Source organism: Lissotriton helveticus, chromosome 2_1 (genome assembly GCF_964261635.1).
Source record: "Lissotriton helveticus chromosome 2_1, aLisHel1.1, whole genome shotgun sequence".
In the NCBI taxonomy this organism is placed as follows: Eukaryota; Metazoa; Chordata; class Amphibia; order Caudata; family Salamandridae; genus Lissotriton; species Lissotriton helveticus.
The window spans coordinates 1,742,001,978-1,742,027,504 of NC_136059.1; the positions used below are offsets into that span (position 1 = coordinate 1,742,001,978).

Here is a 25,527-nt window from a genome sequence, read left to right on the forward strand (position 1 = left end):
TAAAAAACACATGAAACAGAACAAGAACATCATACAAAGACATACCAAAAAACGCGGGTGGTGAAACCACATAAGGAAAAGTGCACAACTGACCAAAACATTTCAGTGCAAGGTCAGGGGGGAAAGACACTCCATCCAAACGAAGTCCGTAGGCACAAGAAGCAAATAAACAGGAAACTGCACCTAATATTAATAGAAGAAAACAAGAGAACAAAGAGCCATGAAGAAAACACTTTGAACTCGACCAATTACATCAAATTCAGAAGAGAAACAGTATAAGTAACATTGCAAAAGAAAGAAAAGTTATGCATTATAACATCAAATAGTAGAGGCTCTGGAAACTTCCAGGTCTTCCTCGCTACAATTGTCAATGAAACGCTGCAGCAAAATAGGATCCTCAAATTTTGTTGTTTTGTTTTAATAAGCCACCTTGAACAGACATGGTTGGAATAGGCCGACTATAGCATTAAGATTTCGTAGTGCAGGACGCATTTCTAAAAATGTCTTTCTTCTGTCTGCTGTTTCGTTTGCATTGTCCTGGGAAAAGAAAAGGTTAGAACCCTGCCAGGAAATTCGGCCTTTATTCTTGCCTGCTTGCAACACCTTTAGTAAGTCAATATATTTCAAAAAGTACATAATAACTCCTCTTGGCTTTGTAGAAGAAGTTGGTTAACGTGGAATGTGACCCAAGCGGTGTGCTCTCTGGATGTTGAGAAATGGAGACTCAGGAAGATCCAGAATTTTTGGCAGAAAGGATTTGAAAAAAGGTATAGGATCTGACCCTTCTTGTCCCTCCACCAGACCATATAATCGCAGATTATTACGTCTATTGCCGTTCTCAAGGTTTTCAATCTGTTTTTTAAGGGATAATATCTCTTTTTGCATTGAGGGAATCTGGTCAACCACAGCTTGAAGCGAATCAACATGTTCCTCCACATGTACTACTTTGTTACATGTGTGACCATTTGTCTTCTAGTTCTTGTAGACGATTATTAGTTTCTTCCACGTGAGGACGAAGAGCATGAATTTCCTCCAGAAGTAGGAGTAGAGATGTAAGAGGAGGAGAAGTGGCAGCAGATGGAGGATCTTTTTTTACACGTTTACCAGAAGAGAGGGAGGAACAAACTGATGGTTTAAGCAATGAATTTGTCATTGGGAGTGGAATATTTGCAGACGATGAAGAGGGACCCACTGGGGGGAAACATTATTGCTAGAACTCTCTTCCATGTTAGACAGAAGAATATTGAAAGGATTATAGTCTTCAAGAGAAGGTGACGTGACAGGTAGTTGTGTGGAATGCCACATGGTCTTGTTCTCCCCATATAACATACAACGCTAAATCAGACCAGCTGCACTTCGGGAAGAAAGTGAGTTAAATAAATCCAGGTCAGCAGTGGAAAAACAGGCAATTGGATAGAAAAGTCAACAATAAGACCTAAAATTCCAGAAAAGCCCAACAGAGAATTACAACCAACCTCTCTTAGGAACACGGCACACCTAAATGGGTAAAAATTAAAGACAAACGTGTCATTGTCCTGCCACTGTGTGAGAAGAGAAACAGCTACAAGTAATACTCTGGACAGAAAAAAGGGCACAAAAAGTGGCAACAAGTTAATTAGTATTCATAATTAATTCTAGTTCCAAGCATTTGTTTGGTCTCCTCAAAGGAATAACTTGCTAGGAAAGTGGATGTCGTCAGAGATTTGAATCAGCTGAGACAAAATCAGTCATCTTTAAGTCGGTGCAGCCCACAAGACCATACAGGAACATATTGGAATGTAAAGGCTGTGGTCTAATAAAGTAATTCACACAATATTCCCTTTAACATGCATAAGGGATTAAGTAGATGAAACAGTAACGTTGCAGTGAGAGCCGAGACTCCATCAGGAAAACACAAAATGGCGGTCGTGAGTCTCATGAGGAAAACGGGCCTTACATTAAATCGAAGAAAAGGAGTCAAAAGGCTGCCACCGGTCTGCGAAATCCAGTTATGGAGAGACAGACAAGTCTCATGAGTTGAGGCATATCCAAATTTCAGCCAAACATGCTGACAACAGGAACGGAGGTCGAAAAACCCTCCTGAGACGCCGAAAGGTGTGTTAACTGAGAGCGTCCATCTTCTTCTGGCGTCAAGCCACGCCCCCACTTCTGGGCATTTAAGTAACAATGCATCACTAATGTTCTTTACCTGAGGCACGCGACTCATTTGAAAGCCGCTGCTTGGTAGCTGGCTGTGAGAACATCACCACACGGTGCTTTGAAGGGGCTGCAGTTATGCTGCATTTCTGTTCATGAGGACATTCCCACGCAGTTTTGTTTTTGTTCAGGCTTCGTGTAGTCTTATTTCACCTTGATGAGGCCGCTGTAAACAGACTATTGACTGTGCACATGTTCAATATACATGTTTATGCTTGCAGCTCATGGTTCTGCTTCTATTAAAGGAATCACTAATTACAGCCTGCGTGACTAGTGTCTATATCGACGTGTGACTGTACTGGCAGCACAAGCTATTCATCAAAACTTTCTTATATTCAATAAAACGACACAGCACATCTCATCACCTAGGATTCAGTTGTCTCGATATCTGCAAAGGAAAAAATTGATTTAACCTCAGTAGAAACAGAAAGAGGATTCACCAAGACCAAGAAGAATTACGGAAATAAAAATACTATAACTATAACTACTTACTACTAATACTATATAACTGAACAGTATTTATCTACTATTTTTCAACATAAGGCATTTCAGTGACGATGGTGGCTACTTTTTTATGTTCATTTTTTTACGTTCATTTTTTGTCTTCATTTTGTGTCATTTGCATGGACTCTGAAACAGCACCCCCTATGTTCTTGCAACATCCTGTACAGCCAGTTATGTTGTGTGAAGATTGGAAGGATGCTTTCGAGACATACCTTGAAGCAATTATGGGGAATATTTTTGTTCCTACCAGAAAATTAGCTTTATTTAGGCATAAATTAGCCTGGGTAGATTAAAGGGCATTTTGCACTGCATTATTTTTAATGATCCTCAATATCCAAAGATTACAAGGTGAGGGGGTTCCATTATCCATGAATAAAGCATTAGCAGCAGAACTGGACACATTATGTACAGAAGGAATCATTGAACTGATAGTCATTAGAGTGGCTTAGTCCAATTGTTTTAGCACACAGACCTACTGGAAGGTTTCGCATTTATGTCTATCTACGTGATTTGAACGATTGCATTTGGGTGGATCGCCATCTTCTACCCAACATAAATCACATGATGGGTTCTTTATAAGAGGGTAAGTATTTTTCTACATTAGTTGTTTTACATTTAGACATCAGACATTTGACATCATTTGTGACACCACATGGGGCATTCAGGTAGCTGAGAATGCCATTTGGTTTAGTTTCTACTGCTGCAGGAATGATGCAGATGATATTGCCAGGAATAAACCTAGAGAAAGTATTCCAAGATGACATTTTGATTTATGATAAAGACAGACAAGATCGTGATTGTATTTTGAGACAGGTTTTGAAAGAACTTTGTGAGCCTGGTATAGTAATAGGAAAAGAGAAGTTACATTTGCTGTTCCTAAAGTTGAGTATCTGGTTCATGTCTTTCATGTAGATGGTATCAAGCCAAAGCTCAAACGTTTGGAAACCATAGAAAGTGCACCCAGTCCAAAAAAATAAGAAACAACTTAAATAATATCTTGGTTTATCTGAGTACTGTGCAAAATCTGTAAATCATTTTGCTGATATAGCTAGACCCAGAAGATTGCTGCTTAAGAATGGGGGAAAATATGTTTGGTCCGAAGAGTGTGAGAGATTGTTTATTGCCATAAATAGTGTATTGTCAAAGCTCCTATCTTAAAGTGTTATAAGAAGAACTGTCTTATAGTATAAGACAGTTCTTCTGATCACTGAAGCAGGTGCATATGGACTAGGCACAGTACTTCTGCAACTACATCAAGGGAAAGAAAGAATTATAGAATTTGTGTTGAGAACTTTAATGGGAGATGAAGAAAGCTATTCTGTGATTGAAAAATTAGGCATTGGATTTTTGGTGGGAACCCAATGTTTCGGAACGTATATTGTGGGGAGCATGATTTGAATTAGGAACAGACCACAAGCCACTGGTGAATGTTATTTCAACAAAAGTAGAAGAAAAGGCAACTCCTCGGGTGGCAAAATGGTTATTTAGACTTCAAGAGTGCTCATTTGAGATGAAATGTGTTCTTGACATGAGAAATGTTAAGGTAGATTGCCCTTCACATTTGCCAATAACTTCAATGGGGGATGAAGGAGTGGGGGAGCATGAAGCTGAAAAGTGGATGGTGGCCACAGGAGGGTTGTTGCTGGAAGGAGCAATCAATGAGAATCAGTGGGAGGGTGTCATAGGTGTCCATGATGGATTGAAAAGAGTAAAAGACAATTTAACAAGTGTTTGGAAAAAGGAAGGGACATGTGAAGAACTGCTTTGCAAGTAGAAGTTGGTATGGTCAGAGTTGTCAGTGGTCAATGGTGTTATATGCAAAGGTGGGAGGTTAGTGGTCCCAGAGTCTCTTCAGGAAAGGCTTATGGAGTTATTGCATGAAGGGCGTGGAGGTATGTCAGCTATAAAGACTAAAGCATGTATGGATTTTTGTTGGCTAGCTATGGACCAGGACATAGAGTGATATGTGAGGAATTGTGACAGTTGTGTGAACAGTGATAAGTCTTGTGTGGTCAGAGATACACTTATAGTACCAATTATGTTACCTGATGGTGCATGTGAGAAACTGGGGATGGATATTTGTGATCCTTTATGTCATCAATGGTTGATTGGTAAATTTGCCATAGTAATAGTGGATTACTTCTCTAAATAACTGAATGTTTGCATAGTAGATAAGAGGAAAGCAGAGTTACTGAATGGCTTTTGTAGGAATGTATTCGCAAGGGAAGATATTCCACAGGTGATTGTCATGAATAATGGTCCACAATTTATTTATTTTATAAATTCTGATTTCTTCAGATTTCATAAAATACAACAACTTAGAACTGTGCTGTACCATCCTAGGGAGACTGGATTGGTTAAAAGATGTAACAGAGTGTTAGGAGATTGCTTGTTGGAATTGGAAGGAGGAGTTAAGAGGCATGTTGCGCAATTATAGGTCCACACCATATCCAGTTACAGGTGATCACCTTTTATGCTCCTTAGAGGAAGGGAACCTGCAATGATAGCCTCTCCTCCATGGATGAAAAGTGGAGATAGTAATGGGTATGATGCAAGTGTTGTGGTTAGAATAAAGAGAGAAAGGCAAATCGGTTTAAGGAAGGAGATTGTATACGTCTCAAGTTGGGCATATTGGTTAGGAAATGGGAAACTAAATTTTCAAGTGTGACTCAGATAAAAAAGGTTTTTGGTAACACTGTTACCACGCTCCTCCTCGGCCAGGTTGGTGACTATACCGAGGTTTAGGAGATCTAGAGCAGGAGGTAGATCGTTTGGCGTGGCTGCGGCGAAACTTTGGAATTCTCTTCCGATTGAACTTAGGCAGGCCACCGACCTTCTCGCATTTGGAAGGCATTTGAAAACTTGGCTTTTCCCAAACCCCTAGCTTCTTATCAGTTTGCCCCCTTCTTCGATACGAGTCTGTCAGCGCCAGGATGCCTTACTGAGGTGAAAGTGCGCTTTAGAAGTGAAATAAATAAATACATTGGAAGTCAATGACAAGATGAATTTGAGGAGATTGCCCCCTATTTTGCTGAAAGAATGCACACTAAGAATAGCATGAGTAAAAACAGTCCTGTGTGTAAGGGAGGCAGTAGGGTATATCCTGACAGGAGAAGAGTAAGTCCTCAATTGTTGAAGGATTATATTATGTAAAATGTATATATGTATATCTATGTAGTTTTGATTAGACACATTTGCAATTTTTTTTGAGAGGGGTGACATGTTATTTTCTCTATGTAGTTCATGTTGCTTTAATACTAAAATATTTAACGGGAACATTCTAAGAGGGAATGTAGTGGGTGTGCTAAAAGATAGCAGTTGGAAGGTCGCACTATGGGGTCCTGTTATGCTTTACTACTAGTTCCTTATTTAATACATTATTCTACACTATCCACTTTGAAGCGATTTTGTCACTTTTCAGAGTTAATCCCCAATGGTTACTTGCCAGCCTGCTGGCCCCTGCATGGAAGTGTAAATTGTTCCCAAGAAAGTGTACAAAGGGGCCTTGGGTGAAGGAGGTGTGCCCTCAGGACAGGATGACCTGGGGGAGGTACCCACCAACTGCACATGCTTCAAATGGGCATCCCCTTTCACAGGCAGCTGTAATTCACACCTAGGTCTGCATTTTCCATTGTCCAGGTAGTCAGGATGGCACCAATCTAAGTGCAGGTATGTTTCCAAACTGATTTGCAAGGGCAGTTTCTCAATTACCTAAACACACCTCAGTGGTGTGTCCAGAGCTCTGCCTGGGGCAAAGAGGGTATGCCATGTTGGATTTTGGCAGAACACTGCACTGTTAGATTGTTTAGGGTCAAACCCCAAGGAAATGATGTCAAAGTGGGTAGGGTCACCCCTAGGAATTTGTTCCATATTGGTCATTGACCCCTCTCCCCCCTCCCTTCCCCTACAAACTAGTGTCAGACATAAATGTGGCACCCTTGGATGCCTTCTTCAGAACACATTGGGAAGAAAGAAGAAGGACTGTACCAGCTGTTGAACCTGTGGGGAGAGATCACAAAGTTGGGCCTGCTCCCTCCTGTTCCCAGGAAAAATAAGTGGACTCCAAGGGTTAGTAGGTTGACCTCTTCATAAGCTACTGGGCCATAAAAGCTGCAAGAAGCCTACTTTTTTTTAAGAGCCCACCTGATCATTTCCAACTGGATTTGCACTGAACCCTGCCTGTGGCTTCTGGGAGTGTGATTCTTAACCTCCAAGGGGTGGCCCATGGATACTGAATTCTTGGCTATTGTCAGAGTGTACTCCTCTGACCCAAAAACATGTGCAACTATACACCTAGAAACTTGTTCAGAACTCTTCTTCCAGAGAGCCTGCAGAGACCAGGTCCTATTCTAAAGCTGCAGCAGGAGACGTTGATTCATTGCTTGGATCCAACATGCTGCTTTTCCCCGCTGAAAGGATTTCAACTTGTAGAAAAGTTTTTAAGTCCGAACACAGAGGTACTTCCCTGAGGCTGATGTCGAACAACATCCAACAGCCATTGAGAGTTTCCTGTATAGGGATTCTGGACTTCGGCCGCTCAAAGCTTCCCACTGTCGACCACTCCAAGTTTCCCACCATATCTGAGGCTCACACTGAGGACCCATGCTTTACCTGTCGGACCCAGTCTGCAGCCTGACCTGCCAGTGGCCTGTCGTCGAGGTCTTTCCCTCAGAAAATCTTCTAAGTTAGAAAGTAAACTTTTCACTGGGACAGACCTGGTCCTTATACCTGACAGGCAGTAGCTCGCAGTCAGCCTTAAATTTTGACTTGGTCCCAGTCTAGTGCAACTAGAAAACCTCAGTTGGCAAATTGCGCTTTTGGGAGCTATTCTGACTTAAAACTTCAAAAAATAATACATCTAAATTTTGTATTTTTGGTGTCTATTTGTTCATTACATTTTATTTTGATAAATTGGAATGGTATCAGTATTGAGTTGCATTTCTGCTTACTACCTGTTTTGGTACTGATCAATGCTTTACACGTTTCTCCTCTGTTAAGCCTGACTGTTCTGTGCTGCAGCTAGCAAGGGTTGAGATAAGGTTAAAATTATTGAGACCTAACTGTACCAGGTATGGAATTGTGACATTATTGATTTGTTGAAGACTCACATCCCCTATAACTAATAATCCACTTTCTCACCTTGTGCATTGGGCAAATGCAGTATTTAATAGACAGGAACAACACAGTCTCTTTATTTCAAGCCACATATTTACCTCTCAACAATTTCTTTCAATTCCTCAAATCTGGTAAGCAGGTCTTTGTGTATGCTGTCATAGAAGCATTACATTTGTCATTCAGAACTGTGCCTACCACTGTATGTTGTTCTGTGTCTATATTCGGAAAGTTCTTTATGAGTTGAAAAGACATATATGTTTAGATTGCAACCATACCATTCCTGCGGAGTAAATTTGCAGAATTGCAGAATCCTGTTGATGATAATGACAGTAGTTGTTACATCGGCACCCATTTAGTTGATGGGAATTCTTCCATTTGGTATAGATACAGAGAAAAGAAGTTGCACGCAGTGTTATGCTCGAACCGATGCACATCGAGGTATGCTGAAATGTTAATTAGAGGAAGCTGCCTCGCACTTCAAAGGCCCGCAACCCTTCGACGAACTTTAATGTATTTACTGGACCTTGATAAGTCCGGGCTCCTGTGTCTCACGGTTCCCTTTTCACGTATCCAATTCTCGATCAAAAGTTTTGCGTGCAACTTCTTTTCTCGGTATCTATACCACATGGTTTTGTTGAGTTTATGGAAAATTTGGATATGTCTCCTAACCTAACAAAATCATATGTTATGGAGATGGGGAAAAAGGCAAAAAACTCATACAAGTATGTCATAGGTTCACACGTTTTGGGCAAAGTTCCAGCCATAGCATACCTGGGAATGCTCTTAGATGGTCACTTGAATTTCAAACATTTATTAAAGGAGAAGTATTTGGCCTTGAAAAAGTCTACAGGCTCTATAACAAACTTTGCACACAGGTTAGGATCTTGGACTCCGGATATGATTCTTAAGATCTACAATTCAGTCTGCTGTGCCAAGGTGTTATATGGAAGCGAGGTCTGAGGTTTTATTATGACTAATGACTTACAAAGAGAAGAAAATAATTATTTAGGGGTTTACTGAAGGTCCCTCAAAGTATCCTGGTATTTTCTGTCCATGAAAAATTGGGGGTTAAATATATATATGACCAGGTAGCATTCAAGCCCTTCTTATGTTGGCTCAACTGCTGGACAAACATAGAGGCAGGCTTCACAAGGATGGTACTCCAGGATAGTTTATCCTTGGACCATTCAATGCGAATTCCCTGGATAAAATATGTAAAGGAGTCTTACATCAAGTTAGGCCGGGCAGACTTGTTCAATACACCAGAATCAATAAGACAGGAGGTTGAGATTAAAGGACAGGGTTGAGATTAAAGCCCTACATCTAAGGTTCGCCATGGTAAATCGAGAGGCTACTGAACTTGCTAAACCTACAGTGAGAGCCCATACACTAGTAAAGACAACCCTGGGAATTGAACCTTATTTAAAGTTAATGACGAACCCACACAATAGATTTTTAATTACCTGTTTTAGGTTAGATTTTTTCCATCACTTACTAGCGGTACTGGCAGGTTTTGTTAAAAATATCAAAGAGAGAGGGCCCTGTGGCTGCGAGAACAGGTCTCCACAGGATACCCTTCACCTGGTTCTTTTCTGCCCATACTATGCTTTTCCCAGGAAAATGTTTTTAAAGGATTTATTAAATCGAGCTGATTTTAGACAGGCGCAAGTAGCCTTGTTGTTTTTAAAGCTTTCTTCTGATGTACATACCCTATTTTGTGTGGCTAATTTCTTGAGAGTCGCTGTTAAATTAAGGAAAACTAGGGGCGACTAAAGAAGAGAGGAAGGGTTCCTGGGTTATTGCCACGCAAAGTCTGATCTAACAGGGCTGTAGTAATTATGTGACAACCTCCCAATGCCTGCTCTAATGTACTGAATTGTATCAGAGAGTGATATTTTATGTATGTTTGCTTTTATGATTTGTTTTCAAATCGAATAAAGTTATTTATTGATTGACATTATTCTGCATTCTGTCCATCAATTCTCCTTTTTGCATTTGTCACCCCAAGTGGGACTGGTATGCCCAGACATGGGTCCTGTGCTCTCCATGCCATGGGAGTCAAGCTATCCTGGCTGATGAGGGGTAAAACCCCAAAACCGGTCCTAGGATGCTTGTTTCCAATACAGGAAGGACCTGGCCTGGCAGTTGGGGCTGGACTGTTCCCATTGGGCACAGGCTCAAGACTGATTTGCAAATGGCTGGGTTCAAACTGGAATGGCATGGTGAGCAAAACAATGGATTTAGGCCCAGATCCCTATTGGGGTGAATGTATGACATTGTCCTGCATTCTGTTCAACAATTCTTCTTTTTGCATGTATTAGAAATGATTATTTCATGCAGAAGGTACTTAGATTATATATTGTAGCAGGATGAAATTGTCAAAGGACACTTGGATCATTACCATCTTGTGTCATATGGACTATACATTTTTGTTGCTGTCCTAGTTCTTCTGTGTTAACATTGAGACTCTTCCCAAATTGGAAAGGAAAGGGGTAGGCAAGGACATTTCACAAGGACTTGCAATACATCACAGCGTGGTAGTATTGAAATCTCTGTCAGTTAAGCAGATAGTAGAAGAAACAACAAAACAAGCATTTGCAGAGCTAATGAGTCTATTCTTTGGGACCTATTGGCTTTGTCAGTGGTTTTAAGCATTCGGCACAGCATTCCTGATGCTGTACTATTTTGCTAAAGAACTAAAACAATATATGTTTTGAAGCAGCCAGCCTGGTCAATTGTTAGGCAATCCCACTATATGTGAAAATGCAAAATGACACACCCACTTCCTTTTCTTTTTAGTTACTGATCATAGTTGGATCAGTAAATTTTAAAGAAATGTGTAGAAGCACTTTTTTTTTGTGCAAATGGCTGGTGCAAAGCGACAAGGGGGATGGGAGCAACATGAGGAGAGATGATGGTGGGTGAATAGAACATAGATGGTGCGAATGATGGTAGGTTTTAAAGTGAGTGGGAAACAACATGAAAGGGTGACAAAAACAAAGGGTTGTGGTGAATGGTGGAAGCAACATGTGGGATGATGGGCGGATGCTACACAGGAGCGCTCTGTGGCGGAAGCAAAACAATGGGCGTGGATTGGGGGAAGCAACACAGGGAGAGGTTGAGGGTATCAAATGGACTAAAGACACCAAGGCGAAGGTGGAGGAGAGAAAGTACACTGGTGAGAAGTCAATGAAGGTGGAGTAACACACGGGTAAGAGAAAAGAAAATGTAACACAACAGATGGAGTATCAGCAAAATATACGAGGGAGACAGCGGGAAAACACATGTGCTCTTGCAGAGAGCTTAAACAAAAAGAAAATAGTGGCTTCCGAAAAAACGATTAGTGGAAAGACATAGTAGACATAGCATCTTTGCTCCAGGACGGGACAAACAGAAGAAGAAGAAGAAAAGCACACAGTTAATAAATAAGCAGCAAGAAAATAAGAGTGACAATGAAGCCCACTAATGGTAAGCAATGTGTGGGCTGTAGGCCGACTACAAAAAAACGATATGTCTTGCAACAGACAATGCATGCTCTATTTAGGAGGGACCTTAGAAAGTGGCACAAAGCAGAAGAAAAATCAGTGAAAGCAAAACAAGGTTTATAGAATCACTATGTTACACCCCTGCTCTATCCACCACATTGCCGTGGCAAGGACATTCAGTAAGCGTGCAATGCTTTTTTACCACAGGAGTGGTTTGAAGACAGTGAAGTATCTTGCAAGCCACAAGGAAAGGAGAAAAGCATCTTTGTGCAATACACAAAGATTTGACTTGTCGCATCACTGAGCAAATGATACATTTGCCAACCTTTTCTTATTTTTTCTATATAGACAAAAGGCATACATTTTTGTCAATAGAAAACAGCATTGGCAGAGGAAAAAAGCACCTCCGTACAACATAGCTCATCGAGGTAAAAAAAAAGACCTCTGGGCTTTTTAGCACTTAACAAAGGTTTATGTGGTAGTCACCAAGTCCTTTTTCCACAGCCTACAAAATGTTAAAATTTCTCTTTTGCACTTCTCCATTCTAATGTAGTTGTTACCTGCGGACCATACCCAAATATCGACAACGCCTTCGCTGTTGCAACAGGCAATGTGTATAGAAGTAACGTGACCTTCAGTTGCTACTCCGGACATCACCTGGTTGGACCACAAAATATCACATGCCTTGCCAGTGGTTTATGGAGTACCCCCATCCCGTCCTGTGAAGGTAAATATAACCATTGCAGTGCTCATCTTGGTCATTTTATAGCTTTAATAATTTGACCAACAGTGTGATGGAACTTTGTTGCTTTTCTTGGTAGACGTGAGAGACAGAAAAAAAACTTTCTGACTCAAAGAATTTAGGAGTGTGGAGCAAGATGTCCTGCTTTCAGAAGTGTACTGCTCTCTTCAATATGTTGAACATGTAAATGATGGATTCGGCCCAGATCTCTGTACTAGGGGTGAATGTTTGACATTGTTTTTTGCTTTCTGTCAATCAATTATTATTTTTGTATTTGTCACCCTGAGTGGGACATGTATGCCCAGACGTGGGTCCCTTGCTCTTCCTGAAATCGGTCTCAGGATGCTTTTTTCCGGTCCAGGGAGGACCTGGCCTGGCAGTTCAGGCTGGCTGTTCCCATGGGAAGAAGGGTCAAGACTGATTTGCATATGGCTGGGTCTGCACTGGAATGGTACGGTGTACAACGAAACAATGCATTTGGGCCCAGATCTCTGTACTGGGATGAATGTTCAACGTTGTTTCAGCATTCCTTCCAACATTACTAGTTTTTTCTGAGGCCTCAGAAAAGAAGAGCCACCAAATATATTCTTGTTCTTCACTCTTCTGTAGAAACGAATGGAGTGTTTAACCAAGAAGCAAATACATATTTTCCGTTCATCTCGTCTTCACGCTCTCACACACTTACTATTTCTCCTCCTCTCTATCTTCTCTCTCTCTCTTTCTCTCTCCCCATTCCTGTCTTTTTCATTTCTCTTTTCCTCTTTCTCCCCCTCCCCTTCTCTCGCCCATTCCTATCTTTTCCTATTTGTCTCTGATTCTTTCCATCTCCCCACGACTCTCTCTTTCTCACTCCTTGGCTCTATTGTTTCTTTCTCTTTCTCTTCCCCTCCATCCCTACCATGCCCTCTTTCTTTATGTCTCTCCTGTGTCCTCTCTCTCTCGCTCCTGCTGCTCCTCTGGTTCTCTCTCCCACCCCTCTCTCGCTTTCCTCTTTCTCTGTTTCTCTTTGTTTCTCCTGTCCTCTCTCATCTCTTTCCCCCCCTACTACTTCCCTTCGTCTCTCCCTCCCTTCCATTTCTCTCTCTCCCTTCCATTTCTCTCTCTCCTGTCCTCTTTCTCCCTTCAGTCCCCTTCTCTCCACCTACGTTCACCTTTTCTTCCTGACTCTCTCTCACTCCCTACTACTCCCTTACGCCAATTGTATTTTCTCCATCTGGTCTCTCCTCTCTAGTAACCCACCCTGATCAACCCTCCAGTGAATCTAACTACAGTAGGCATTGCCACATTGCACTCTGTGTTATAAATATATACAGAAATGAAGGATTAGATTTAGTTTTTTATGAGTACCCTATTGTTTAATTGTTATTTTGTTTCACCAGATACTCTGTGTGAAGCTCCAGCAGCTCTGGCAAATGGGGTGGTGGCCTATGACAACTTGAGCGCTGGAAGCAGCGTGGAGTTCAGCTGCTATGATGGCTACAGCTTGGAAGGGGAAACTCATGCGGAATGCCTGGACAATGGCTCATGGAGCCACCCCTTCCCTCGGTGCAGACGTGTGTATTTATTTTACTTCTAAACATTAGCTTTGATTGAGTTTCCTCATTTTATTGATAAAGATGCAGTAAGAAAGACCTGTTGTGCACACCAATGCATGAAACACGTGTTTGAGATATATATATATATATATATATATATATATATATATATATATATATATATATATATATATATATATATATATATATATATATATATATATTTTATCCAATAGTGAGTCACATGTTATCAAAGTGCTGTTTTTTGTGGATGGTTTGGACTGGAAACACACCATTACATAAACTCTCAAAAATATAGCTGTGTATTTGAGACCTGACAACCTTAGTGTTGCCACAGCGTGAGTTGCACAACATTTCCACCCAATGAGTAGCTGAGATCATAGGGTAAAACACAAGGTCAGTGGGAAACCTATTTGTACATCTATCTGCCGCACTGATGTCCATTACAGGTTTTACAATCTCCCAGGACATCGGCTGCAGCGTCCGGAAGTTTTTATTTTTTCCTCTTTTGAAGTGGGAGAGTCCCACCCTCTCAAAGACTCCCTCCCCCTCTTCACATGGTGAACCATTTTAGATGGGGCAGGTCTGTGTATAAATTCAAGGATACATTTGCCTTTTGTAAAGGTATGACTGCATTTTTCAAGCAATAAATTCTGATTCACTGTGGGGTCGTGGAGGACCAAGCTGCCATTAGAACTCCATGACATGCATTTCTAGACCAGCCCTCCTTGCACATTAGAGCAGTGGGCACACAATAGCCGTTCTGCTAAGCTTTGGCTCACAGGTACCCTGTGGGGGTAGATACGGGGCCTGCTCATGCCAGCAGGCTTCACCTCATTCACTCACATCACCCATGGAAGTTGCATTTGAATCATGTAGGCTTTAACAAGTTTGTGAGTGGCAGTGCAAAGAAGTAAATGTTTACTTCTATGCTCTTCTTACATCTTACACAAGCAGTGGAATAAGTGGGGTTTACGAAGTGCAATTTTCTCCTCTCTCAACATTAGGTGTACCACTGTACCAGCCCTATTCCCAAGCAGGACTGGGGTGGTGGAATGGGATGTGTGCAGTGGGACAGCAAGATAGCAAAATGGCCCTAATAGAAGCAAGAAAAAGGCCTCCTGACAAGAGTCATGGTGAAATATAGTCATAATTGGTGCATAGTTGACCGCACAGGCCCATTTTCCTTGGTGCCTCTGCACCTGCTGCATTATTGCTCGCTGGCAGTCCTGAATGTGTGGCAGGTGCACTTTATTCCTATGAGAAACAAGAAGGCAACAAGATCTGTGCCTGCTCTAATTCTGATCTTATGTAAAATGTGATTTCCAATCATCCACCCGCACAGAAAATGACATCACTACCTTTCCCATCATCCTTCTGGCAAGAATTTCCCATCATCCGCCTGAATAGGAAGTGGCATCACTGGTTTTCTTCCAACACTGTCTTTTAAAGAAGACACCAAGCAAGAGGACTTTATTGCACAGAAAGTAACATTACAGGATTTCCAGTCATCCATCTGCACAGGAAATTACATAACTGGATTTTCCATCATCTATTTGCACCGGAAGTGACATCACTAGATCTCTCATAGGGGATTTCCATGTATAGCCATGAGCGATGAATAATCCCGCCATGTGAGGGGACCCCAGAGCATTTTATCCAAATATGTTCTTAGGTGCTGAAGTTCGCCTTTCTTCAGGAAGGCCTTGAAAAAAATCACTGAAGAATGTCATAATGCAGCCTAAAATAAGGTCACTGAGGTCAGAGTTCTTCATCTTGGTATGGCAAAAGAAGGGACTGTAAGAATATATGCTCTCAGAATATATCTTTTTTGAAATAGCACAGAAAAAGGACCTTCACAAAGCCTTTTTCCATGAATAGACAGATGTGAAGAAGTGCCTGGTCCTGTAGCCCATAGACTGCCATTATAAAAATAGAAAAAGATAACTGTGCCTTTAAGAGCAGAGAGAGCACCAGTATCCCATCATGCTCATCTAGAGTCAGTTACCTCCATTCTTTTTTCCAGCTCCTTCTGACAGGACCCTTGGAGCATTGAACTCGACGTTTTTCGTTTTTTTCTTCAATTTAACTCTTCAAACTTCACTGTCTTTTGCTTAACTCAACGTCTTTTGTCCTTCTCTGTGGAGCAAAGTGTTTTTTTCTGAAGAAAATTGCTTTTTTCCTATTCATAATGCCATCTCTTTTTGACAAATGGCCTAGATGTGGCAGAAAAAAAGCTAAAACAGACCCTCATAAAGTCTGTATTTTGTGTTTGACTTCCTCTCATCTTCCTAGCTCCTGTGACATCTGCAAGACCTTCTCCAGACATACCCTACGTGACAGGGAGACGATTCGCCTGCAGGGAAGCGAAGAGAGAAGAAATCAGCAGGTAGTCAATGGGATCCCAGAGCTGTTACCTCAACCCCCAGTGGACGTGGGAGGTCTGAGAGGCGTTTATCAACCAGAAAACGCTTGCGGTCCCGATCGACATCGAGGTGTCCACTTCGAGAGGATGTACGGTGCTGACATTTTTTATATCATTGACTGGCTTGACGTAGAAGAAACTCTGGTGCTCGTCGTCGAGGACCAATAGAATAACATTGAGAGCCACTTCACACCGACAACCAATGTTGAGACAAGTGTCGACGTCGAGGTATACTGACTCACTGTCGCCGATTGGTCAACTTCGAGAACTCGCTCTTCGTCGAGTGGTCGACGCCAAAGGATGACGTCGAGGAGCAGATCTTCATCAAAAATTTGACGGCGAAGATAGACGTCAAGGCGAGGAAAGGCATCTAAAAGAAGGCGAATCTACTACTCTTCAGAATCTCACTCCAGATCTCCTTCATTGGTGGAGATATTCGAGTCTTCCACCCTGGCATCACCTGCGCAGGTTCCCGCAGTGCTGTCTCTTCTGGCTTTGCCTCCTCCTCTGCAGCTTCCAGTACCCCAGCTTCCAGTGACTCCAATAATGCCGGCACCGGTACCTCCTGCTCCTGCGGTACCTCAGACCACAACGGCTCCTAGAAGATCACATTCGAGATTGCGCCGTTGATCTTGACATGGGCACTCAGCATCCTCCACTAGATCAAGACAATCACAGCGCCACTCTTACCGCCGATCCAGATCACGTTCACGCTCTCACCACCATAGAGACACATCCTCCTCTACCAGAGACTACTCTACTACAACATCTGATTCACCACAACCTTGGTCCTCTCTGATTGATGACATTATTACCTTTCAAGAGGTCCTGGTTCTTGGCGCAACTAAACTGAACATTCTTATTGAGACTCCTGCTCCATCAATGTCTGTTATTTTATAAACACTCCATTAATGCACGCCGTCTAAAACACTACTACCTCTAGTGCCAGGCCTGCTCGATCCAGCCATGGAGTTGTTCCTCATGCCGGCGGTGGCAAAATCTGCACCGTCAAGGCTCCTCAAGAAATACCATCCACCTGAACAGGATCCTCTGTTCTTCTGGTCTTATTCTACTCCTGATTCAGTGGTAATTCAGTGCGCACGAAAGTCTCAAGCTAACTCTCCATCTACATCTCTTCCTGATAAGAAAAGCAAAAAGACGGATTCATCAGGATGCAAAATCTGCAACACAGCCGCTACATCCATGAAAGCAGCCAGTGCCATGGCCCCTTAGGACGAAATGACCGCTCCTTGTGGGACTCAATCTTGCACTTCGCAGACCACCTCCCTAAAGAACATAGGCAAGATTTACTAGAAAAGTTCAAGAGGGTGCGAAGGACTCCAACCAAATTATCTGGGTGGCAGGAGACTCCTCGCTTCTGGCTGCTCATGGCTACTGCCATGGAATATCCCTACGTCGGCACGGATGGCTGCGGTTAATGTCTCTGAAACCTGACGCCCAGAAACAGCTACAGATCTTACCCTTTTCTGGCTCCACTCTTTTCTTTTCACACGCTGACGACGGGATATCATGTATGAAAACAGAGATGGATACTTTGAAAGCGGTGACAAATCAAAAGAACAGCAATGTTATTTTCGCCCCTACCACCGACGTTTCTGCGCTCAGAGGGTTCAAACTCCTCAATGGCAATCAAACAGATCACAACAATACCAGTGGCCGTACCAACACTGCAAACTGCAGAGAGGTGGTAACTCCCAGCAAACAAATCAAGGACTATGGCAACCCGCTGCATCAAAATCCTGAATCCTCTCTTCCCCCTGTTCTGTTACCCACTCCGAAAGGGGAAGCATTTTAAATTATCTGGCAGAGTGGAAAAACATCACAACAGACGCCTGGGTCTTGAATATTGTCAAACATGGCTTTCGTCGCGGGTTCACTGCCCCACCTCCATCTATTCCTCCGAAGGCATCCACGTCTTGCCTAAAGCTTTTTCAGGAAGAAGTCAACATCCTGTACCACAAAAAAGTGGTTGAAATTGTCCTGCGAAACCACCCTGGTCAAGGTATCTACTCCCGATACTTCCTAGTGCAAAAGAAAGGCAGACCCGAGTTTAGGCCAATTCTCGACCTTTGCATTGCAAACAAGTGGATTAAAAAGGAAAAATTCAGAATGTTGGCCTTGCATCAAATTTATCCTCAACTTCAAAAGAGACACTGGCTATGTGCGATAGATCTATACGACGTATATTTTCACACTCCGATAACAAAGTCTCATCGTAAGTTTCTCAGGTTTGTCATGGACATTCTCCAAATGCATGGCAGTGGTGGCAGCGTACCTTCGGAAACAGGAAATCTGTGTATATCCTTACCTGGACGACTGGCTGATCAAAGCAGCCACATTCTCGGAAGCCCAAGAACATTCCCTAAGGACGTGCAATCTGCTTTATCGCTTGGATCTACACGTCAATATACAAAAGTCCATGGCATCGCCAGTTCAGAGTCTACATTACTTAGGAGCTACCATCGACACGCTGCACGAACAGATGTTTTCTTTGGAGGAACGACGGATATCCATTCTCCAAAAATGTCACAACCTTCAGCGGATAACCCGTCTATCAGTACGCATAGTCTCCTCTCTCCTCGATGGCCTGCTGCTTATTCTCCCAACGCTCGTCTCCATATGCGTCCTCTCTAGGAATGTTTAGAGGATCAGTGGAACCAATTCTCTGGGGACTGAAATGACAAGATTACACTATCAACTCATGCAGTGGAATCTCTCTAGTTGTGGTGCTCCCCCCAAAATCTCCTGCCTTTCCACCCATTTATACAGATACAGACCGTAGTCACAGATCCTTCTGTGACCCGGCTGGGAAACCCATATGGATCACTTACAAGTACAGGGTCTTTGGTCTCCCAGAGAACAAAAGTATAATTTCAACCTTCTAGAACTTTGGCAGTACACCTGACTCTCAAGGCTTTTCACCTGTCATTCACGACCAACAACCTGCTTGTTCAAACGGACAACACAACCACCACCCTGCTTGTTCACTTCCTGAACAAGCATGGTGGAACGAGATACAGACCTCAGTCGCAAGAAGCGGAATCGATTTGCCATTGGCTTATTGCCAGGAATCTAACACTGGTAGCGGCTCACCTTCCAGGGGAACAGAACATCCAGGCAGATGCACTCAGCAGGGTTCTCGATGACAACTGCGAGTGGGTACTGAACGAAGAAATCTCTGAAAGTATTTTCAGCCTGTGGGGCGAACCTTCTATAGAACTGTTCACCACAGAAAAAAACAAGAAATGCCATGACTTTGCCTCCAGATTTTACCATCCACAGTCTCTGGGCAATGCCCTAAGGATCGACTGGTCGAACAAATTTCTTTATGCTTTCCATCCAATACCATAAATACAGACAGTACTGCAGAAACTGGCGCCACAACAGCCCAGATGATAGTCATCGCCCCAGAATGGCCGAGACAACTGTGGTTCCCGGACCTCCTTCACCGGTCTATCTGTCCACATCTCAGAGTACCTACCAGACCAGACCTCCTCGCGTAGGTCAGAGGTCAACTACTACACCCCAGCCTGTCATCTTTGAGTTTGGCAGCATGGCTCCTCAGATAGTTCAGTATGGTCATTTAAACCTGTCTCAGGATTGTATGGACATCCTGAAGGAAGCCAAGCGACCATCTACATGAACAGCTTATGCTTTTAAATGGAGGCGCTTCTGTATTTGGTGCTCTTCTAACCAGTTTGAACCCACTTCCTGCTAGGAAGATGCTATTCTTCCCTATTTACTGTCTCTCGCCGAATCAGCCTCCAATACTCTTAAATAACAGTCCATCTTTCTGCTCTTTCAGCATATAGGAAAAGTTCTTCACCAATCTCTTTCTTTGGATTCTAGTCATTAAAGACTTCCTAGAGGGGTTAAAGAGTCTTTTCCTCCCTTTAGATGTCCTTCCCCTCCATGAGGGCTGACGTAGTACAGTCTCGTCTCAGACTTCCTCCCTTTCAGCAGATTCACAAAGCTTCATTACAGCAACTCACATGGAAAATCACTTTCCTAGTGGCCATTACATCAGCAAGGAAAGTTTGTGAGATTCTCCCAAAATTGGCCTCAGATTTCCATGTGAATCAAACCATTGCTTTTCCCACGTTCTTTCCAAACCCTGCTTCTCCAGCGGAGAGGTCTCTCCATTTGCTGGATGTTCAAAGGGTACTAAAATTCTGTTTGTACAAGACTAAACTCATTCATAACTGTCAACAATAGTTTATCAATTATAGCCCAGTTCGCACAGGGTAAGCGACTTCTTAACATTCAATCTCTAAATGGATTGTCTCTTGCATTCTCTGCTGCTATCAACTATCCAATAAATCCTTTTCTGCTAGGCCAAAAGCTCACACTATCAGGGTAAGGCAGCTACTGCTGCCTTTATGAAGAATGTTCCTTTAGCCGATATCTGTAAGGCAGCGACATGGAGGTCTATCCATGCATTCACTAAGCATTACTGCCTTGACACAGATGCCAGAGTAGATGCACAAGTAGGCCAGGCATCCCTCAGGAATGTTTTTACTTAGCAGGTTTCACGTTTGGTACTTTTCTGTCTACTCCACCTCCTTAGGGGGTGTGAGCTTGCTACTCTATTCATCGCTTATGACTATACATGGAAATTCCCTATGAGAGAAGGTATAGTTTCTTACCTGTAATTCTAGTTCTCTTGTAGGGTTATTTCCAGGATAGTCAAAAGCAGCCTTCCCTCCTCCCTGGTGGAGTGGGCACATTATTCCATGCTCCATTTACTATCAGGTGTCTATAACCTTCAAAAAGAACTGAGGTAACTGCCTCTGGCTGAGCATGATGGGATACTGGTGGTCTCTCTGCTCTTAAAGCACAGTTTTCTATGTCTATACTTATAACGGCAGCCTATGGGCTACAGGGCCAGGCACTTTTTCATATCTGTCGATTCATAGCAAAAGGCTTTGTGAAGGTTCTTTTTCTGTGCTATTACAAAAAATATATATTCTGAGAGCATACATTCTCACAGTCCCTTCTTTTGCCATTACAAGATAAAGAACTCTGACCTCTGTGGCCTTATCTTAGGTTGCATTATGACATTCATAAGTGATTTTTTCAAGGCCTTCCCGACGAAAGGCGAACTTCTTCACTTAAGAACATATTTGGATAAAGTCCCCTGGGGTCCCCGCACATGGGTGGGACTATTCATTGCTTATGTCTATCATGGGAATACCCCTACGAGAGAACTAGAATTACAGGTACGAAACTATACCTTTAAAATCAAAACTGTCTTCAAGAAGTGACATCACTGCATTCTCTGTCCCTTCATCCCTTCATCCCTCTGCACATAAAGTACATCCCCCGATTTCCTATAATACATATGAAGTCAGATCGTTCCACCTACTCAAGAATTGTACAGTAGAGCCTGATGATCTCATCAATGATTGAACCTTCACTCACCTATCATTCATTGGCAAAATCATTGGAAAACCAGTCTGTGTTCAGCTCCAACATCACATCAAGATTCATTATCTAACAGTCTGGCTTCAGATCATGCTATAGCATGGAGGCTGCTATTTTACACATAGTAAACACTGTCCTCTTGACCACAGATGAAGATGACTTCACCTCCTGATATTGCTGGAACTCTCAGCTGCCTTCGACTCAATTGACCATCTCATCCTCATATGCAACCTTGAGTGTCCATTAATATATACCAGCAATGTCCTTCACTGGTTATCCTCCTATTTCAACAGACACCAGTTTGTTTACATGAGTAACTCAAGGTCATAAAAGATCGCTATCACCTGTGGAGCTCCACAGGATTCCATTGTGTGTCCTCTCACCTTTAACATTTGCACAGAGCCACTTGGTGCTCTAGTGACTGATAACATCGTCAAGATTGCCCATTATATAGATGAGACACACCTATACTTGCAAGTCTCCTCAGAGATCTAATGCCTCACACATTGCTAACACATCACCCAAACCTGGATGTCCAGCACCTACCGGAAGTTCACCCAATCAAGACAGAATTCTTGTTATTTTACAGGAACCACAAACAAGAACCAGAGCAAACCTGACTCACTGATTGAATCTTAATAGCTTCAACCCTCAACTTTCACTGATTGCCGGGTCACTTGGATTCACCCTGGACACCAAAGTCACCCCAAAGGAACAGCTTTTCTGAAAAAGAAAGATGTCCTGGTACTTGCTGTCTCTCTCTTCTAAAGAAACTCAAACCTTTGCTTCAAGAAGCAACTTCATACCTGCTATTCCAGTCCTTGTGCTCTTCAATCTGGATGGTGGAAATGACCTGCTCTATAGCCTGCCAAACTCCATGTCGACACCCCGAGAGACTCCTACATGCTGCAGCATGTCTCTTCCAAGGCCTGAAAAATATGATCAGAACACCCCCATCCTGATGGAACTCCATTGGTTCTCTGTGCTAGCTCACATCATCTTCAAAACCAGTTGCATCATTTACAAAGCAATGACAACCAGCACCCTCAGTTATCATGCAGACAAGTTCACCAGCTCTGGCAGGTCTTAGCGTACAACTGCCAGGAGACCATCAGACTGCAGACTAAGAAGTGTGAAATAGAAACAAACAAGGCAGCAGACCTTTTCCATCTCTGCACAAAAGATCCTGAACATCCCTATCCATCAGTTCTACCCCAACACTGCTTCAATTTAGAAAAGAGTTGAAGACACACTTCCTTAAACAGCACTAAATCCCAATGCATTAACAACCACAACTCTTCTTCCTCTCCTAATACTCAATGAATTCAAGACTGTCTTTTACCATGTATAGCACTCCACTGCCTTTTGACTTTTTTGGGGGGTGAGGGGAATAAAGATTGGGGGATCACAAAGCTTTTCATGCATGCATAGATTTGTTTGTGAATGTGTGTTAACTGCATTTTGACTCCCTGTACAAAAGTAGGTGTGGAAAAATTATTTGGGGAGCACCCTCTTGCCTTTTTGTTAGCACATGCAAATTTGACAATAAAATGGCTGATGACTTGCTATTTTATAAAGGAGTTCATGAATTCTGAGTGCCACTTTTACTAATTTCTAGCACAATGCGAGGCAGCAACCATCTTGCTATACTGCATTGCATTAGGGGGAAAGAGCATTGCCGAACCATATCTACTAACATTTAGTGCAGCTGCTCTCTTAACAGCAGTGATGCACAGTTAGGTTGCCTAGTGCAGCACACCCACACATTTGTAGTACAGAGCAAAGGCATGTGCATGCTGTTTAGCATAGGTTTTATACCGGAAGGGTAACCATCCAGTACAAAATACTACGCCTAGAAGAATTTTACAACTTTGCACACATGCATTGTTTGAAAAGTTAGGAGATATTAAAAGATTTATCCAAAGTAATACCTGCTCGAGGAGACCTTTGATTAGCTCTTCACTCTGTTCACCCTTGTTAGTACATAGAGGTTTTACATCAGAAACCATGGATCGCAGTGTTGGAAAAGTCTTACTTCAACCCATTGGATGCCTCCTCAATGCAGAGTAGCACAACGTAGTGAAAAGTGCTGTTTGTAAAACGTTTCAGGCGTCTTTCCAGTGCAAATAATAGTGGGATGTTCATTCTTCAAATTTGTGTAGTAAGGGAGCACCTTGTTTTTACTGTTTTAACTTTTGAAGTGCGTTTGATTATGCTTTTTTATTGCTGATTCGGGTTTGTGAACTGTTGCATCTTACTTTGCAGCAGATCAGTAATGGGAGATGTAGTATAAACATAGCTGGATCTTTGACAATACCAGTGTAGGTGTAGGCAACAGAGTCCTTTAACTTACATTACTGCAGGCAACCTTAGTAGTGATGTCTCAACTCAAGGCCAGCTATATTATCAATTGTTGATCATGCCATTATCATCATGACTTTGGCATGAAGTGCTGGAGTGATGTGTGCACAAGCGGAAATTCTAAGGTCTTACTCCTTCATACTGCAATCGGGTTAAAGAAAGCAAAATTCTATTAAAACGTGACTGCTTTTTTCTACTGCAGTCTTCCATATAGTTTAAAGATAGTGATCTGTTTTAGGTCATTTTACTGACTGAAGTGAATGGGAAATCAAGGCCAAAATCCTGCACTGTCATAAAGCCCACTGTTTGTTAGAACATTGAGTAATGATGATCATTCCTATGTGTAACATCCTTCAAGAGAATTCTCTTCATTATTTATCTACAGCAAATCCTTGTCCAGTGCCTTTTATCATCCCTGAGTATGCTGTTGTATCTGAAACCGAATTCTTTGTTGGCCAGAACGTGTCCATTAAGTGCCAAAAGGGCTATCAACTCCGCGGAGATGCTGTAATGACCTGCAACCCGGAAGAGACCTGGACACAGACAAGTGCCAAGTGTGAAAGTACGTACTCCTACAAAGATGGTGGGACGAGGGGGCAGCCTTTTTTCCCTTTGTCTTCTCTTAGAAACATAGGGTCTCCATTGCATATCGCAGCTTTACTAAACCCGCTCCCTTTGTGTATTATACACCTTTTGCTATCTGTACTTCTCAAGACTACGTAAGAACTAGTAGATCTCCGACTACTTTCAAGTCAGGAAAAAGAAAATACGGGTGCAAACAAAATAAATCCATTAATCCTCTTTTTACTTATTTGTTTCATGAGAGTGCTGATCATCTACTAATTTATGAAATTTTCTAAAAAGATGATTATGTACCATTATAAGAAAACTCAACATTTACAGGGAGTTCAAATTCAAATTCGCTTTATTTGATTTTCATTTGCAGTAAAAAAAACATAAAAGCATAACACACGAATACAAAATTAATACATTTTGAACATTCTGTTTAAATTTATTGCTTAGGATGTACCAGAGCCATGTTACATTGGCGCTCCCGTGCTACGTTTTACTGGGAGTTTGAACACTCCCAGTCCCTTAAACAATAATGGAGTATTCTTTAACTAATTTGAACCAATCAAAACCAAATGCAGTGAGCAATAAACATATGAGTATCGGGCATGAGGAAAATATGGTTATATCAATATTCCCACAGGTAACATATATCTAAGCTCCTAGTTACAATGGTTGATCAAGGGAAAAGCAAGGGTCAGCTTCCATTCCCCCAAAGTAAGGTAACTGAATGAAATCCACCCCTCATACATTTTATAAAATAAGAACCCACTCTCATTAATAGTAGTACTGCAAAAGGTATTTCTTTGTCTGTACAACAAACTGAAAATTAGAATCTAATTACATTGTTAAGGCATATGTTGTAAAGCAGTCCTTCAACCCAATTCCAAACAGCAATCTCGATGTATATGTAAAAAATGGACGAACTTCACAGTTCTTGGGGCGAAGCACGTTGCCTGTCATTGGCTATAATACAGGCAACAAGCAAATTTGAAGAATCGAATTTGCAATAATTACTTTCTAAACACTGTTGCAAAGGACCGGGCTGTGTCTTGCCTGAATGGAACAAACTGTGAAAATTCATCCAGTGTGCGGTTCTGGTTTACATAATATGTAACCAAATGGAGA

General features: G+C 42.2%; 1 protein-coding gene across 2 annotated transcripts in view; it reads left to right on the forward strand.

Annotated features, from left to right (window-relative positions):
• Positions 1-25,527, forward strand: part of SVEP1 (sushi, von Willebrand factor type A, EGF and pentraxin domain containing 1) — a 1,097,507-nt gene that overhangs the window by 1,006,094 nt on the left and 65,886 nt on the right. For both annotated transcript variants that reach the window (XM_078676696.1, XM_078676697.1), the window contains 3 exons: positions 11,854-12,027; positions 13,422-13,595; positions 24,215-24,391. In XM_078676696.1, the coding sequence (XP_078532822.1) occupies positions 11,854-12,027; positions 13,422-13,595; positions 24,215-24,391 (525 nt within the window). The remainder of the gene's footprint in view (positions 1-11,853; positions 12,028-13,421; positions 13,596-24,214; positions 24,392-25,527) is intronic.